At 36.2% G+C, this 14,473-nt stretch overlaps 1 protein-coding gene across 5 annotated transcripts; it reads left to right on the top strand.

Moving 5' to 3' along the window:
• Positions 1-4,437: 4,437 nt before the first annotated feature.
• Positions 4,438-11,742, top strand: LOC120082858 (crooked neck-like protein 1). 5 transcript variants are annotated; one of them, XR_005483307.1, is made up of 12 exons: positions 4,438-4,893; positions 4,989-5,046; positions 5,143-5,190; positions 6,193-7,435; positions 7,531-7,596; positions 7,996-8,140; positions 8,237-8,455; positions 9,260-9,479; positions 9,578-9,773; positions 10,116-10,359; positions 10,642-10,813; positions 11,518-11,742. XR_005483307.1 is itself a non-coding variant. In XM_039038202.1 (11 exons), exons 5-11 carry the CDS (start codon positions 6,279-6,281, stop codon positions 10,222-10,224), a joined length of 2,112 nt encoding a protein of 703 aa, XP_038894130.1. In that variant the 5' UTR covers positions 4,438-4,767; positions 4,846-4,893; positions 4,989-5,046; positions 5,143-5,190; positions 6,193-6,278; the 3' UTR covers positions 10,225-10,258. The 5 variants fall into 5 exon arrangements, 2 of the variants coding, with proteins under 2 accessions (XP_038894130.1, XP_038894131.1); XR_005483308.1 differs by having other exon boundaries at positions 10,116-10,332; positions 10,642-11,742; XR_005483306.1 differs by having other exon boundaries at positions 10,642-11,742.
• The last annotated feature ends 2,731 nt before the right edge of the window (positions 11,743-14,473 follow it).

Genomic DNA, 14,473 nt, shown 5'->3' with positions numbered 1-14,473 from the left:
GACCATAGGTAACATGACCTTAATCTTGAGTGAGTTGGGAGCTCCTGCTTATGAGGGCAATCATTTGATTTATATGGGTGCAAGTGGCCAAATCGTGAACTCAAACCTACCACTTTGAGGATCGTCTGATTGGGGAGCTAGGAACTCAACTATACAATACGGAATTCACTCCTTCCCCGATTTAGGGGAAAGTAGATAAATTGCTCCTTTAAGGGCTGATTCCAGGACTTGAACAATGTGGCATCACACCTTCTCTTGGCCTGAGAAGAGTTTACTCATAGTAGGACTATGATGTATTGTTCATTAGAGAAATAAGTGGTACTTAAGGAGTTAGATGTAATTACAGGGAAAAACGGTAAATTGGCCCGATTGTACTTACGAGCGATTTGTGAAGGGTCATCATACTATTGATTGGTTATATCCAATGGACACAAAAATATATGTAGCGCAAAGAGTGCAACTGTCGATCTTTAGTGGAATACCCGACAGTTAACAGATGGTGGATATTGTGATTAAAGAGTTTAGTTAGTTATTCACGTACTATTGGAGCTTCAAGCTACAGGTTCATAAGGTTCCCTTGGTAGCTCAATGGATTCATGTTGAGAATCAATTTTCGGGTTAGTTTAAAGTGTTCAAATTAACAAGAGAAAATTTGATTATATACGATATAATTAAATCGCATCAATTATATGAGATATAATTGACTTAATGTATTAGATACATTAATTGGAGAAATTATTATTAAATGCTATAAGGGAGAAAAAGAACTATGGTTTATATATTGCATGAGATGTGATATTAAAACTATAGATTATGAATATATTGATTATATTTGTAATTAAATCAATTATATGATAATTGGTTTCGGTTTTTTCTCCCATAACCAACTTAGTGGAAGTTGTGATCAGTTATAGTAACTGATGAATAAAATGAAAATCGTTTTCATTTTTACATAAGGCGATCATTAAGCGATTGAGAATCGTGCGATCAAAAGATTTAGCTCTACGATAGTCATTAGTTTTTTAAAGATCGAGTACACTGTTTATACGATAAACTATAATTATCTCACACTTACTCGATCGTCTACACGATCTGTAAAATTCCCCCTCCCTCTACCAAATCCTATAGAGCCCACAACTCATGGATTCTCACACCGAAAATACCAAGGTAGCCTTCTAGTGGTGTATACTTTCTGTATGAGGGACAAATGTTGTTTGTGCTTGTTCGAGAAGATAGTTGAGGCATTATGTTTGTGTTAGTGAACGATCGTACAGTAAGTTCGAGGGAACGGGAAGAATAGTTCTTCAAGAGTAAGTTCTCTGAAACCTTAGTATTTCCCTTTTGTCGCATGCTGTAATTTAGAGTTTTGCATAACTATTATTGTTTGATTGTAAATGTGTATGTTCTATTACAATGAGATTTGTAACGATCTCGCTTCCACTCACTGGTCTCTTTGATAAGAGTTCCTTCAGATTTATCTTTCTCTCCATCTCCGCCATGGTCGACTTTGCCGTCACGTTTGCCATCATGACAAACACTACTTCAAAGTGTGATTCTTTCTTTGGTTGATCAGAAGTAGGAGCATAGTTGTCGAATAAAGGATTTTCTCTGATGAAGATCTCGCCTTTAGGAGATTCTGTCAGTTGTTCCCAAATTTTCTTTGTGAGAATAAAACTTTCTTCTTGTTCCTACATGATCTCTTTTGAATGGCTGTGAGTGACAGGTCTCGTGTAAGCGTCACTTGCGACGGTAGCTTTGGATGCGGTTTTCTTTGGTACCAGTTACCGATTTTATTGACTTGGATGATGAGAGAAAGATGGGAGGTAAATATGTCCCACTGGCATACCAATTTATTCGCATGAGGTTTTCGAAAAAACATAATTCGAGGAATTTGAACTTTATATTTGTATGGATTTTAGTATAGCAAATACAATCTCTAATATAATAATTCTTTGATGCGTTCAAAATAAACTTTAATATTTAAACTGGTTGATCTTCTTGGATGATCGACCTTTGGACTTGTTGACCTTCTTAGATGATCGCCCTTTGAGCTTGTTGACCTTCTTACATGATCGACTTTTAGGCTTGTTGATCTTTTTGGATGATCAACCTTTGGACTTGTTGATCTTTTTAGGATGATCGGCCTTTGGATTTGTTAATCTTCTTGGATGATCCACCTTTGGGCTTGTTGATCTTCTTGGGTGGTTGGCCTTTGGGTTTGTTGATCTTCTTGGATGATCGGGCTTTAGGTTTGTTGACCTTTTTAAATGATTAACTTTTGGGCTTGATTTGACATTTGAGTCAAATTCAGCCCATTTTTTTGACTTAGTTGGACTTTAACCCAAATAATAATATCAAATTAGGTCAAATTAATCTTGTCTAATTCAACGGTCATGATGAAACCACATGATGCCATCGAAATTTATCTTCAACTTCAATTTGGGACAAATGTCAACTCCTAATTCGTCTCAAATTTGATGATTTGAAATTTCATCATGAATGACGTGGAAATTTGTGATTGGTCCAAAATTTCTCATTCGCCATCCCAACCTTCTACCCTTAGTTAATTTTTTCCTATGTTACCACATGTCCTCTCTAAGGTAATTCTTCACCTCCGACCACACGTTGGTTTCTTCCTCTTCCCCTCTCACCATGTGTTTGACACTCTCTTAAATGCATATCCTCCTTCTTGTCTTCTCTTCATGAATGATGCGTTGTTTTCTCTCTTAAATGCATAACCCCAACCTTTAAACCAACATACCTTACAAATAAAGAAAGATAATGGTGTAATGCATAGTCACTCCTAGACCTAAAAAAATAAGAGTGAGTAAAAAAGAAAACAAAACAAAACGTTGAAAAATAAGAAATACATGAAATTAAAAAAAAAATGTAAACGATGTCTACCCTGAGAAAGGTTAAAAGAATAAGAAAAAACACAAAATGTTGGAATAATAATTTTAAAAAAAATTACTTGAATGCAAAAAAGAAAAAAAAGTTCTATGAAAATGAAAGCAAATAATAAATAGGGAGAACAAGTTAACAAAATTAAAATCAAAATAAAAAAAGAGAGAGGAGGAATTAGAAGGTTTTCTCCTAGCCACTTCTTAGACAACATGATATATATCTTAATTTGATTTTACAAAATTAATTAATATTTGTGATTTTGTTTAAATTTTAGAAAATCTAGATTTTTTTCTTTTTTCATTTTTATCTAAAATAAGACCCTGAGATTTTCTTAAATCTGAACCGTAGATCAAATGGGATTTTTTTTTTCTTTTCAAAAACTTCTTTTACTCAGATTTTAACGTGAGAGATCTATATTCATTTAAAGTGAAAAATTAAATTAAAAGTTTCTTCCCATAACCCCTTTATATAATATAGATTTTAATTTGAATAAAAATATTTATTTTTTTCTCATCAAGACCTTACAAACTTAAATCCCTTTTGGTTTTTATAGATCTCTTTTAACTTTATTTCAAAGTTCTACGAATATAAAAAGTACAAAAGTATATAAAAAATAGTAAAAATTATTATAACTCCTAAACTAATTTGTGTGCATATACAAAAATTACAAACTAAAAAAAACTACAAAGCATAAAAAAATCAATTAAGTTTTTCTATTGTCAACAAGGTTTTTCTCTCTACTTTCTTCGGTATTATTGAAGAAAGTAGATGAATTTACGTATATATAAAAAAAAACTATAAAAATATATATAAAAAAATTCATTAATTCACTTTATGTGATTTTCCTAGCCAAGATCTATCGAATCTCATCGTCGCCACTCATTTTTTTAGATCCCCAAGTTCTATTTTTTATTTTTGTTTCATTGAGTTGTGTTGGTCTATTCTCTTCATACCGAGAGTAGAAAATCACGAATAATTTGGAAGCCTCTTGTAACGACCCACATGAGAAAATTAAGCTAGTTTTGGAACAAATTATGCTATTTCGCCTATTATTTCTAAATTAACTGGACTTCTAAATTTTTAATTCTAATTTAGAAAATTAGAGTTTTAGTTAATTTCTAAGTTATTAAAATTAATTTTTATTAAATGGTTGGAAAAAATGAGTTTGTAATTAAACTATTTAGTTAAAAGATTTTGGAATTTATACTCGAATTTTATTTTATTTTTAATTATGTTCTAGAGAATATCAAAATTTATGAGAAAATTTTTAAGAGATTTTTAAAAATAAAAAAATAAGAGAAACTATTTATATAAAATAATAAAATTTAATCTTTTTTTATCTATTAATAGAGGGTGATAGAAATATGAAAATTGATATAAGTCTAATAGATCCGGATAAAAATCTATTAATATTATTTTTGTTATTTCTGCCAAATAAATTTCGAAAATTTTACTGAGAATTTAAATGGAGGTATTAGATTTTGTTAATTTCTTTTTTTAAATTGGGATTTTTTTTTCTTAAAGAAAAGAGAAAAAAGAGTAGAAGCCCTAGCCTAGCCTCCACCTTTTCTTCTCTCCTTCTCCCTCTCTCCTTCTCCCTCTCTTCACGATAATATAGCTGCCACCCCCAGTCCGTGCGTTCTCTTCAGTCGCCGGTCCTTCTTCTTCAACTCCGGCATTCCTCTAGCAATAGACCCACGCTACCCTCCGGTGCCAGCGGTCAACAGCACGGGCAGACGACAGCGCAACACCCAACAACAACCCAGGCGACCTCCTCTGCGCGCGAATCGGTGTCTGTCCGCGAGCTCCGGCCAACGCACGCGACTGGAGCATCCTGGCAGCGGCGTTTTTTTTACCCTTTCCGTGAGTTTCGACACTTACCCACTGAATTTTTGGCATCGAAATAGAAATACCCACTTCCTAACGGCTCCGAGTTTGTAGGATTAAGTCTATTCGGACCCCAATCAGCAAAGATTCGGATTCTTTTAGGTAAGTTGCAGCTGGTTTAGTGCTCTAAATTCCTTTTCAAACTAGATTAACATTCTTTATATTAGTCTCTAACGCTTGGAAGCTCTCAATTGTAGATCCAGAATAGTTTCAGGGTTATTCGAACTCATTTCAACAAGAACCCAAGTCTTTTTGGTGAGTTTTAGGCTCTAGAACTTCATTTAAAGCCTTTCAAATTAAATTTAGATGCTGTAAACTAGTCAATAATTCTTGGGTATTCTTCGTTTGTAGTTTGGGCTTGATTTGAAGTGTTTGGATTGAGGTTTAAGGTCGCTTTGGGTAAGTTCTCTCATTTGCTATTTAAGTTTTCAACGAAGGATTCGAACCAAGCTGTAACCTTGGAGCTTTGTTTTTATTATTTCAGAACTTTTCGATTAGTTAGAAGTGTTTTAGAATGCTTAGGTAAGTAGAATTCTACCTGTTGGGCTTGTTTGTTTGTGTGCTAGCTTGATGTGTGATACATTTCTATTTCAAATATTTGTGACCTATGTTATCTTGCTATTTTGATAGGATTAAGCATGCCTAGATGCTCTTTATATGGAATTGTATAATGTATAATATGTTGTGGTGTTATTATGTGCTTTCGTAAACATACTATAGATTTTGAAATGTTGAAGAAGTATCTGCATAGTGCTGAAAGTATAAAATTGTTTTAAGTAATTTTATCATAAGGTATGATTTAGATGTATGTTATAGGATCCACGCATTTTGATGCAATCGTGTGATAAAGATGTTTGAGGACTGTGTTCATAAAGAAAGGTTGGGTGAGAAGTGACGTTACCTTGGATTTAGAAAAGCATCGGGACCTTGAGTACGGTTAAGGGTCGATGCATAGTTCAAGGCCTTAGGTACGACTAAGGGTCGGACACTGAGTGCTGTCGAGAATGTCGGGGCCTTAAGTACGGTTAAGGCTCGACAAGTGGTTCGAGCCTTAGGTATGGCTGAGGGTGAACGTTGGGTGCTATAAGGGACATCGTGGCCTTGAGTGCGGTTAAAAACCAATCTTTTCATATCCATATCTAAAATAAATCTATTGAAGGTTGAGCCAGTAAAATGAAGGAATCATGAAAGTCGGGAATTTAGTCTTTTAGGTCAATGCAGTGGTTACAGTTTCGTGTTTCGTTGAATAACCAAGCCACGAGTTTTAACGTACCTTTGGATCTATTTATTTAATTTTCACTTTTTATATGAAATTTATATTATCCACTATCCTGTTTGCTGTTGCTATAACATCTCTCTCTTTGTTTTTTTATTATTTTATTTTATTTTATTTCTTAATAGAGAACAATTGCTGTGGGAAGTAGGCACCTACTCTGAAGGATAAAGTACCTTTACCGAAGTAAAAAAACCTCAACTACACTGAAATAATGTCTTCATCCAAAGATGCGGATCCAACCCTAGGCTACCTCACTCGAAAGGATGCAGAGGTGAAGTTACCGCGACCCACTAGGGTGAAGAACAAGACTCCGGCTCCAATTCAAATAACTGCAGAGCAGATCCTTCGTGAGGCTCGAGAACGACAGGAGGCGGAAATTAGACCACCCAAACAAAAAATTACTGATCCGACTGAACTTGCTGATTATCGCCTACGCAAGCGGAAGGAGTTTGAAGACCTTATACGTCGTGTCAGGTGGAATGTTAGTGTCTGGGTCAAGTATGCTCAATGGGAAGAGTCTCAAAAGGACTTCAATCGGGCTCGTTCTGTTTGGGAGCGTGCCCTTGAGGTCGATTACCGAAACCATACCCTTTGGCTCAAGTATGCAGAGGTTGAGATGAAAAATAAGTTTATCAACCATGCGAGGAATGTTTGGGATAGGGCAGTTACCCTCTTGCCAAGAGTGGACCAACTATGGTACAAGTATCTCCATATGGAGGAAATGTTGGGGAACATTGCTGGTGCAAGGCAGATTTTTGAGAGATGGATGAGCTGGATGCCGGACCAGCAAGGTTGGCTCTCTTACATCAAGTTTGAGTTGAGATACAATGAGGTTGAACGTGCACGAGGCATATTTGAGCGCTTCGTTCAATGCCACCCCAAAGTTGGGGCATGGATACGTTTTGCCAAATTTGAGATGAAAAATGGGGAAATTGCTAGAGCAAGAAATTTATATGAGAGAGCCGTTGAGAAGTTAGCTGATGATGAAGAGGCAGAACAACTGTTTGTTGCTTTTGCTGAATTTGAGGAGAGGTGTAAGGAAACAGAACGGGCACGGTGTATATATAAGTTTGCCTTAGATCATATCCCCAAAGGTAGAGCTGAGGATATCTACAGGAAGTTTGTGGCATTTGAGAAGCAGTATGGGGATAAGGAAGGAATAGAAGATGCTATAGTGGGGAAGAGGAGGTTTCAGTATGAAGAGGAAGTGAGGAAGAATCCCCTAAATTATGATTCTTGGTTTGATTATATACGGTTGGAGGAGAGTGCAGGGAACAAGGAGAGAATCAGGGAAGTTTATGAGAGGGCAATAGCCAATGTTCCTCCAGCTGAAGAGAAACGGTACTGGCAGCGTTATATTTATCTATGGTAAGTACATCAAGGAAGGCATCCTATGTTTATCTTCTCTAATTTGGTTTCAAGCATACAGATTTTTGCTCATTGTTTGTTTCTATCCAATTTAGGATCAATTATGCACTATATGAAGAGTTGGATGCTGCAGATGCTGAGCGTACCCGTGATATCTATAGGTATGCTGATTTTTTTTTTTCTTTGGCATCAGTTTGTGCAATTTTTAAGGAGATGCTTTTTTTCAACACTCATTGAGAGTGAAGGAAAGAAAAGCTGTAGTTCATTCTGTGCTGTTCGGTTAATGTCTGGGGAAGGTCAAGTTATGTTTTCCTATTGTATTATGTCTCTCTCTCCAGGAGCCTGTTTCTTTGCTCTTGCTTAATTTTATGCTGCATGCCCGGCAATATCTAACTTGCGTGATGTTTCAAGCATTTGAACGTACATCGTGTTACTCTACAGAAAGTTCAACATGCAATATAATCATTTAGCAAAGCATTAGATAGCTGGCTTGATAATCATTAATACATGTTATAAATATACATGAAAGCCTTTTCCATTTAATATGAATTTTGTGGCAGGGAGTGCCTAAATTTGATTCCTCATGCGAAGTTTTCATTTGCAAAGATATGGCTATTAGCTGCACAATTTGAAATACGACAATTGAACCTTAAAGGTGCCCGACAAATTCTAGGCAATGCCATTGGGAGGGCTCCTAAAGATAAGGTAATGTGTATATTTTTCTATATATATATAGTTTGTTTTCCTGAACTTTCATCTCATTTGTTGGAGAGTTCATTTTGTTACTTTATTTAATAACAGATATTCAAGAAGTATATAGAGATAGAGCTGCAGCTGGGAAACATAGATCGATGCCGTAAACTTTATGAGAAGTATTTGGTGTGGTCACCTGAAAATTGTTATGCATGGAGTAAATATGCAGAGTTGGAGAGATCTCTATGTGAAACTGATCGAGCGAGGTCTATATTTGAGCTTGCAATTGCACAGCCTGCACTGGATATGCCAGAGTTATTGTGGAAGGTACTTCACTAATTATACCTTTAGTTGAATGTTCCACTTAGTGTGTGTATTCGTCATTTATCCTGAAATGTCAACTTTTATAGCTTTTTTGACCAGTCATTTAATTATGTTTGTCAAATTCTTTCACTCGTCTAAATTATCAGACTTCTTGGATCTATTTTCCCCTTCATTCAGCAGTTTTGACTCCATTTCATCTTTGCATTGTTCATTTAGCTCAATTTTGTTGAAGCTATTAATATTTCTCTCTTCACATAGGTTCTGTGAAAGTAGAATCAATTTGTCATATTCGTCATGTGATAATTTGGGGCAATGGAAACTTTGCAATTCTCTTCTGTTTGCGTCATGATTTGGGGACCCTACTTTACATGCTACTGCCAACTAGACTTAAAAGGATTCTAACCAATTCAACTTTCAGGATGAGTGCACGAATTATCTTATGGTATATGGACTTGAAGATATTAACATTATAATCATAAAAAACGTATGAGCATATGCCTGTGAAACAGTGTCATGATGTGTGAAGAGGGATTAAGTTAGATTCAAAATGATACAATAATATGATAAAAACTTATTTCTTACCCTAGAGGCTTTGTCACAATGAACTTTGGGAGTCTGGTGTATGTACTTTTGGGTTTGAAATTTTGAGTTTACCTGAAAAGATGTAGTAAGGTGATGCCCTAGACTTCTATGCTTGTGGATGTCAAATTGATCTTATCTGCATGTTTTCCAACAAATTATTTGTTTGATGACACGATTGTTAGAGGTTGAAATGAGTATCTTTCATATTTTTATTGTTTGATGTAGGCCTACATTGATTTTGAGATATCAGAACATGAATTTCAAAGAACTAGAGAGCTATACGAGAGACTTCTAGACAGAACAAAACACTTGAAAGTGTGGATCAGTTATGCCAAATTTGAGGCATCGGCAATGGAGGATGACAGCCAGCTTTTGGAATTACCAGAAGACAACATGCAGGAATATCTTCATGCACGGAAGCAACAATGTATTCAACAGGCTAGAAGTAAGGGAGCCCTACATTATCGTATTTTTTCAAGATCATTAGTATTGGTATGTCATCCCTCAAGTAGAATAGAAGTCTGACATAGTTTCATGCTTCAGGGGTCTTCGAAAAAGCTATTACTTACTACAGAAATTCAGCACCAGAGTTGAAAGAGGAGAGAGCTATGCTCCTTGAGGAATGGTTGAATATGGAGACAAGTTTTGGTGAGCTTGGTGATGTCAGCTTAGTGCAGTCTAAGCTTCCAAAGAAGCTGAAGAAGAGGCGTCAAATTGTTAGTGAGGATGGTCCGGCTGGGTATGTGACTCACTTAATGTTTATGCCATGGGTCAATTGTTATCTGGTTGACGAGTTGTCAAATTAGATTCTTTATACTGTTTAAATTTGGGGGTAAAATGTTGCAGTCTAGAACTATTTTTCCATTTCTGTTATCTCCTCCTGCAACGCACTAAGCCATTGTAAAAAAGAAAAAGATTTCTCTATATCTCAATCCTTTTCCATTCGTTCTCCTAAAAGCAATTTGTTGCACATGCACTGAGGGAAGTATTTTGGTAGGGAATTTACTCTCCATTTGAGATGGCTTTTTGTTAATTCCTTTTGAGATATTTTGTTTGCTGATGTTGAAACTTTCTTTGGCAGGTTCGAGGAATACATAGGTTACTTGTTCCCTGAAGAAACACAAACGACAAATCTCAAGATCCTTGAAGCTGCATACCGTTGGAAGAAGCAGAAAGTTGATGATAATTAAGTTGGCCTTTCTTTCACTCTCCGCTCCTCACAATGGATCTTGCTTGTGTACTTGGAAGGAAGGTTTGGGCTTTGCTACAGAAACTGGCAACGGCACCTGATACTCTTGGTAGGATGGAATTGCCCGATGTGACTGGTAATTTTAATTTGTATGCACTGGATTTGTAAAGGAAAAATGTTAGTCATTTGGTGTACATACAAATTGTTAGTTTTTTCTTATAGCAATTTGTTAAGAGTAGCTTTAGATTACTTGATATCACTGTAGGAGGCAGGGATGGAAGGGCCTGTATGTTATGTTCCTTAGTTTCATCTTTGTGTTTAAATATAATGGATATAATGGATTCATTGAGTATATTTTTGGTGGCTCATGTTTGAAAAGCAAATTCAGATGTTCTAACTCAAAAAAGCCCATTTTCAGAATGGACATGTCAGACTGTTTCAAAATTTTCGGATTTTAAATTTGAAAAGTGAAGAACACGGGATACTCACATCTATGAAGGAGGTTTGAGATTTCTTCCCTTTATCTTTTTCCGACTTGCATCTGAAATCACTAATAGTCTCCGCTAATCAACGTGGCAGACTAAATTAAGGTAATTTCACCGTCTGCTCTCTATTTGCAATTTATAATTATACCTTCATTTTTTTTACTTTTGATTTTTAGTCTCCTGCACTTTCGATGTAAAGTATCCAATCATGTTTATACCACTGTTTGTTCAGAAATTTGTGTTCGAGTATATGGTTCAATTTCTATACTTTCTAGAAAATAGGGTATTGAGGTTCAATGCGGAACCAAACTTGTCTGGAGAAATATTATCTTTTTGGACAGCTAGATTCCAAATTCACTAGTTCCTGTACTATAAATGTGTCTACCCTCACATTGAACCTAGTAGAATTGTATGAAGAATGAACAGCACATGTACTAAATATCTATTCTCTTTCTATAAAGACTGTGCCTGCCTCAATAAGACTCCGATTCATAATGATTTGTTTTTAGTTTTTAGTTTTTGAAAGTTATGCTTGTTTACTCACTATTTGGATGGTATGGTTTTCAGTTTTCTTGAAGAATGGTTTGAATTCTTAGGCAAATTTCAAAACAAAATAATCTTAAAAAATAGAATTTTTAAGTCTTTTTTTCTGTTTTTGAAATTAGGCTAAGAATTCAAATGTAATATATTAGTCATCATTAGAAAGAAAAGGGGAATAAGAACATTTTTCCAAATAGTAATGAAATGGGGCTTAAGAGTTCTTTCTTCATTAAGCTTACCCAAAGATTCACTAAGTATGTATTCTGCAGATGAAGCTCATGGATTATTAACTACTACGATCTGATGCTAAGGTTTCTTTTTGAGATGGGACTGAGGAATAAACTTTCTTAGTTGAATGGTTGAATCTCTGGAACCATGATCAATCACTTTGCTTATTCAATTCTCCAATGGTACAGATGTTAATACAAATTCCATAGCAGGGTTAATGTTGTACGACTGACCCCAGGCTAATTTGTAGTGCCTTTTCTTGATACTCTTGTTTTGTATGTGGTTTATTTGCTCGATTTCTGCTCTTCGTTTTGCTAACTAGATAATCTTTCCTGAATGTCTAGTATGCTCAGCCCATGTTTGAAAACCCTTGCACAGCATGTAATTGGACAGAGCTGTAGTTATATATGATTTTGTAATGTGTATGTGCTCTTCATTTGGCATAACTTTTCTGTTAAAAATGATGGAAAAGTAAAGGATCTAAACTCTTGAGGACTTGAGAAGCACTAGTTTTTGAAGAATGGTGATGCATGATTAAGATTGCAGGGTTACTAAAAGGTACTAATTTGAGTATAGTTTAATTGGTTAGAGCTTACGTCTTTGACCATTGACCAAGAGAGGTTGAGATGTTTCCACCATCCTCTATTCTTCGAACTCTTGAAAAAAAATCAGTATTTTTTAGTAAGCTTGAAAATTCTGTCAAAAAATGGTGGAACCTACACATGGGGCTTCCTTATTTGCTCGAACTTCTAGCATTAAATATTCTTTAGTAGATGAGAATTCCTAACATAGGAGAGGTGAGGTTTGATTGCAGCTAGTTAGGGAGGTTAGAAAATCTTTCTTTTTCTTGAGTTATAGAAAGCTTAGTGAAGTCAACCTTTAGATTTAAAAAGCTAAATCCAATTGAACCAACCATTTTCATTTATTTTATGGGCGTCTAGAATATCAAATATTGGAAAGGAAAACAAATGTGAGTAATTTGAAAATTGGACAAACTATGTTTCCTATGTGAATCAAATTTGATTTGCAATGAGAGTATAATTGAACAATCTTAAAACCAAGGGATATATTCGAAACATTTTAAACATTATTTGGACGGTAGTAAAAATAATTTATATCATTAAACTAGAAATTGTATCAATTTAAACCCTAAACTAATAATTGTATCAATTTAAACCTTGAATTTTTATAATGCTTGGTCTTATCGTCCTCGTTGGTAGAGTGAAGTTTCTACAATCCCATCCTGGGCTTACTACCTTATAGTCTTTGGGTTATCTCTACCCTTTATTTGTAATCCTGAGTGAGCATCAAGATGGACATGAACTTCGGTAGTACGATTGACTTTTGTTTGAGCAACTATTGAACTCAATTGAGTTATTTGTTGGGGACCATCGAGATATGAGTGTAGTACATGCTGTTATGAGAGGAAATTCAAGGTCACCATTTGTCTGCATAGCGTTGACCCAAACTTGGGAGATAAGGATCTTTGAATAAGTCTCAAACAGTCTATCCTGTAAAGACATCTACTGTGCCCAACACTAGTTGCTGCATGAATAAAGGAAAATGGTTCCACACAGTGCAAGGCATCTCTTCCTGTGCTAAGGCATGTAATGCCAGTGAACTTGGCTAACACTCTTGTCGTACTCTCGACCGGCTCGAACCACTATGCTATCCATGTTCCTGCTCATTTGTATGCTCATCCTATTCATGCCATCAGAACCTATAATAAACCATCATTTCAAACAATCCTGTTACAGGGAATCTTTAGATATCAGTTTGAAGGGAACTGAAGGGAGCGTCAAACATCGAAAGCATACAAGAGCATCTGCCTTTTTTCAGGGGATCGGGAAGAGGAAATGAGATGTGTAGTCTGAGGTCAGTGGTAATATGTCACCTTGCTTTAATGAGAGTACTCTTTCCATTAAGAGCTTCACCCAGCTGAGCTAGGCTACTACCCTAATGAAACTAATAAAGTATAAAGGTAAGAACTAGTAAGAAATCTACCTTCCCCGCAGGAGTGAAAAAAAAATCGACTGAATATAGGATCCCTCTTGTAATTCCATCCCTAGACAACCAATTACAATGGCCCTCCTTGGAAACCTATCAAGGACTCAATGTCCAAACATCACATGCCAGTGGATGTGGTCACCATCATAGGTACTCAAGATATTGTCTGGAGAGGTAGATAGATAGGACTACTAGTTGCTCGATCATGGCCCTGACTTTATTGCTACTCAATGTTCCTCTCCCTTGTAAAGAACTTTGGCACAAAGATACCTTCTTATTAGAGAAAAGAGCAACCTATCTTACTAATAAGAAAAAAGGGGCTGAGATAGGTGACAGGTAGCTTACTTCCAAGCCGGCTTGACCACGAGGAAGAAAGATCTTTGTCGGTGCTGACTTGGATCTTCCTGCTGTTATTGAAGGCGTCCATAATTCATAGATTTTCTGGCAAAGGGGAGTCGAGGTGGAATTATTTGGTGGGTGTGGTTCCTCGAGTGCCAGCTGCAGAGAGGAATGCCATCAACTAGGGCGCTATTGACCACTAACCACTTGTTCATCGGCTGCTCGGGCTCCACGTTTCAAGTTCGTTATCCTAACCATCTTCTCTAATCCACCGGGAGCCTGGCCCTCGTAAATTGACTTAGGTTACATGTGTGATTCTAACTGTATTGACCGCATCCTTTGGTATAATTGGTTATTGCTTACCTTGGGACCAATAGTGAGATTTGTAGAATTAATCATGCCTTTATGCATGCGCTCGGAAACATAGGCCGACTATTGAGCCCACTCTAACTCAGCAGCACCACCTAGGGTGTGAGCCACCCGAGAAGCAAGCTATTATAGTGAGTGGCTAGAGCTATAGGGAGCCGATGAGCCAAGCTGTAGATAAGATCAAAGAATGGGCAAGCCTCTCGGTGGAGCAAATGAGACGGTTAGGATAACGAACTTGAAATGCAGAGTCCGAGCAGTCGGTTAGCAAGTGGTTAGTGGCCA

The sequence above is a fragment of the Benincasa hispida genome, chromosome 8, assembly GCF_009727055.1.
Source record: "Benincasa hispida cultivar B227 chromosome 8, ASM972705v1, whole genome shotgun sequence".
Classification (NCBI taxonomy): Eukaryota; Viridiplantae; Streptophyta; class Magnoliopsida; order Cucurbitales; family Cucurbitaceae; genus Benincasa; species Benincasa hispida.
Note: the sequence above shows the minus strand (reverse complement) of the source record. Positions and strands in the feature narration are given on the sequence as shown.

Bases quoted from the DNA above. Each gene is read 5' to 3' on its own strand.
- LOC120082858 (XM_039038203.1), top strand. From the start codon at position 6,279: ATGTCTTCATCCAAAGATGCGGATCCAACCCTAGGCTACCTCACTCGA. The intron at 8,456-9,259 runs GTACTTCACTAA...TGTTTGATGTAG, and splicing joins TGCCAGAGTTATTGTGGAAG to GCCTACATTGATTTTGAGAT. The intron at 9,774-10,115 runs GTATGTGACTCA...TTTCTTTGGCAG, and splicing joins AGTGAGGATGGTCCGGCTGG to GTTCGAGGAATACATAGGTT.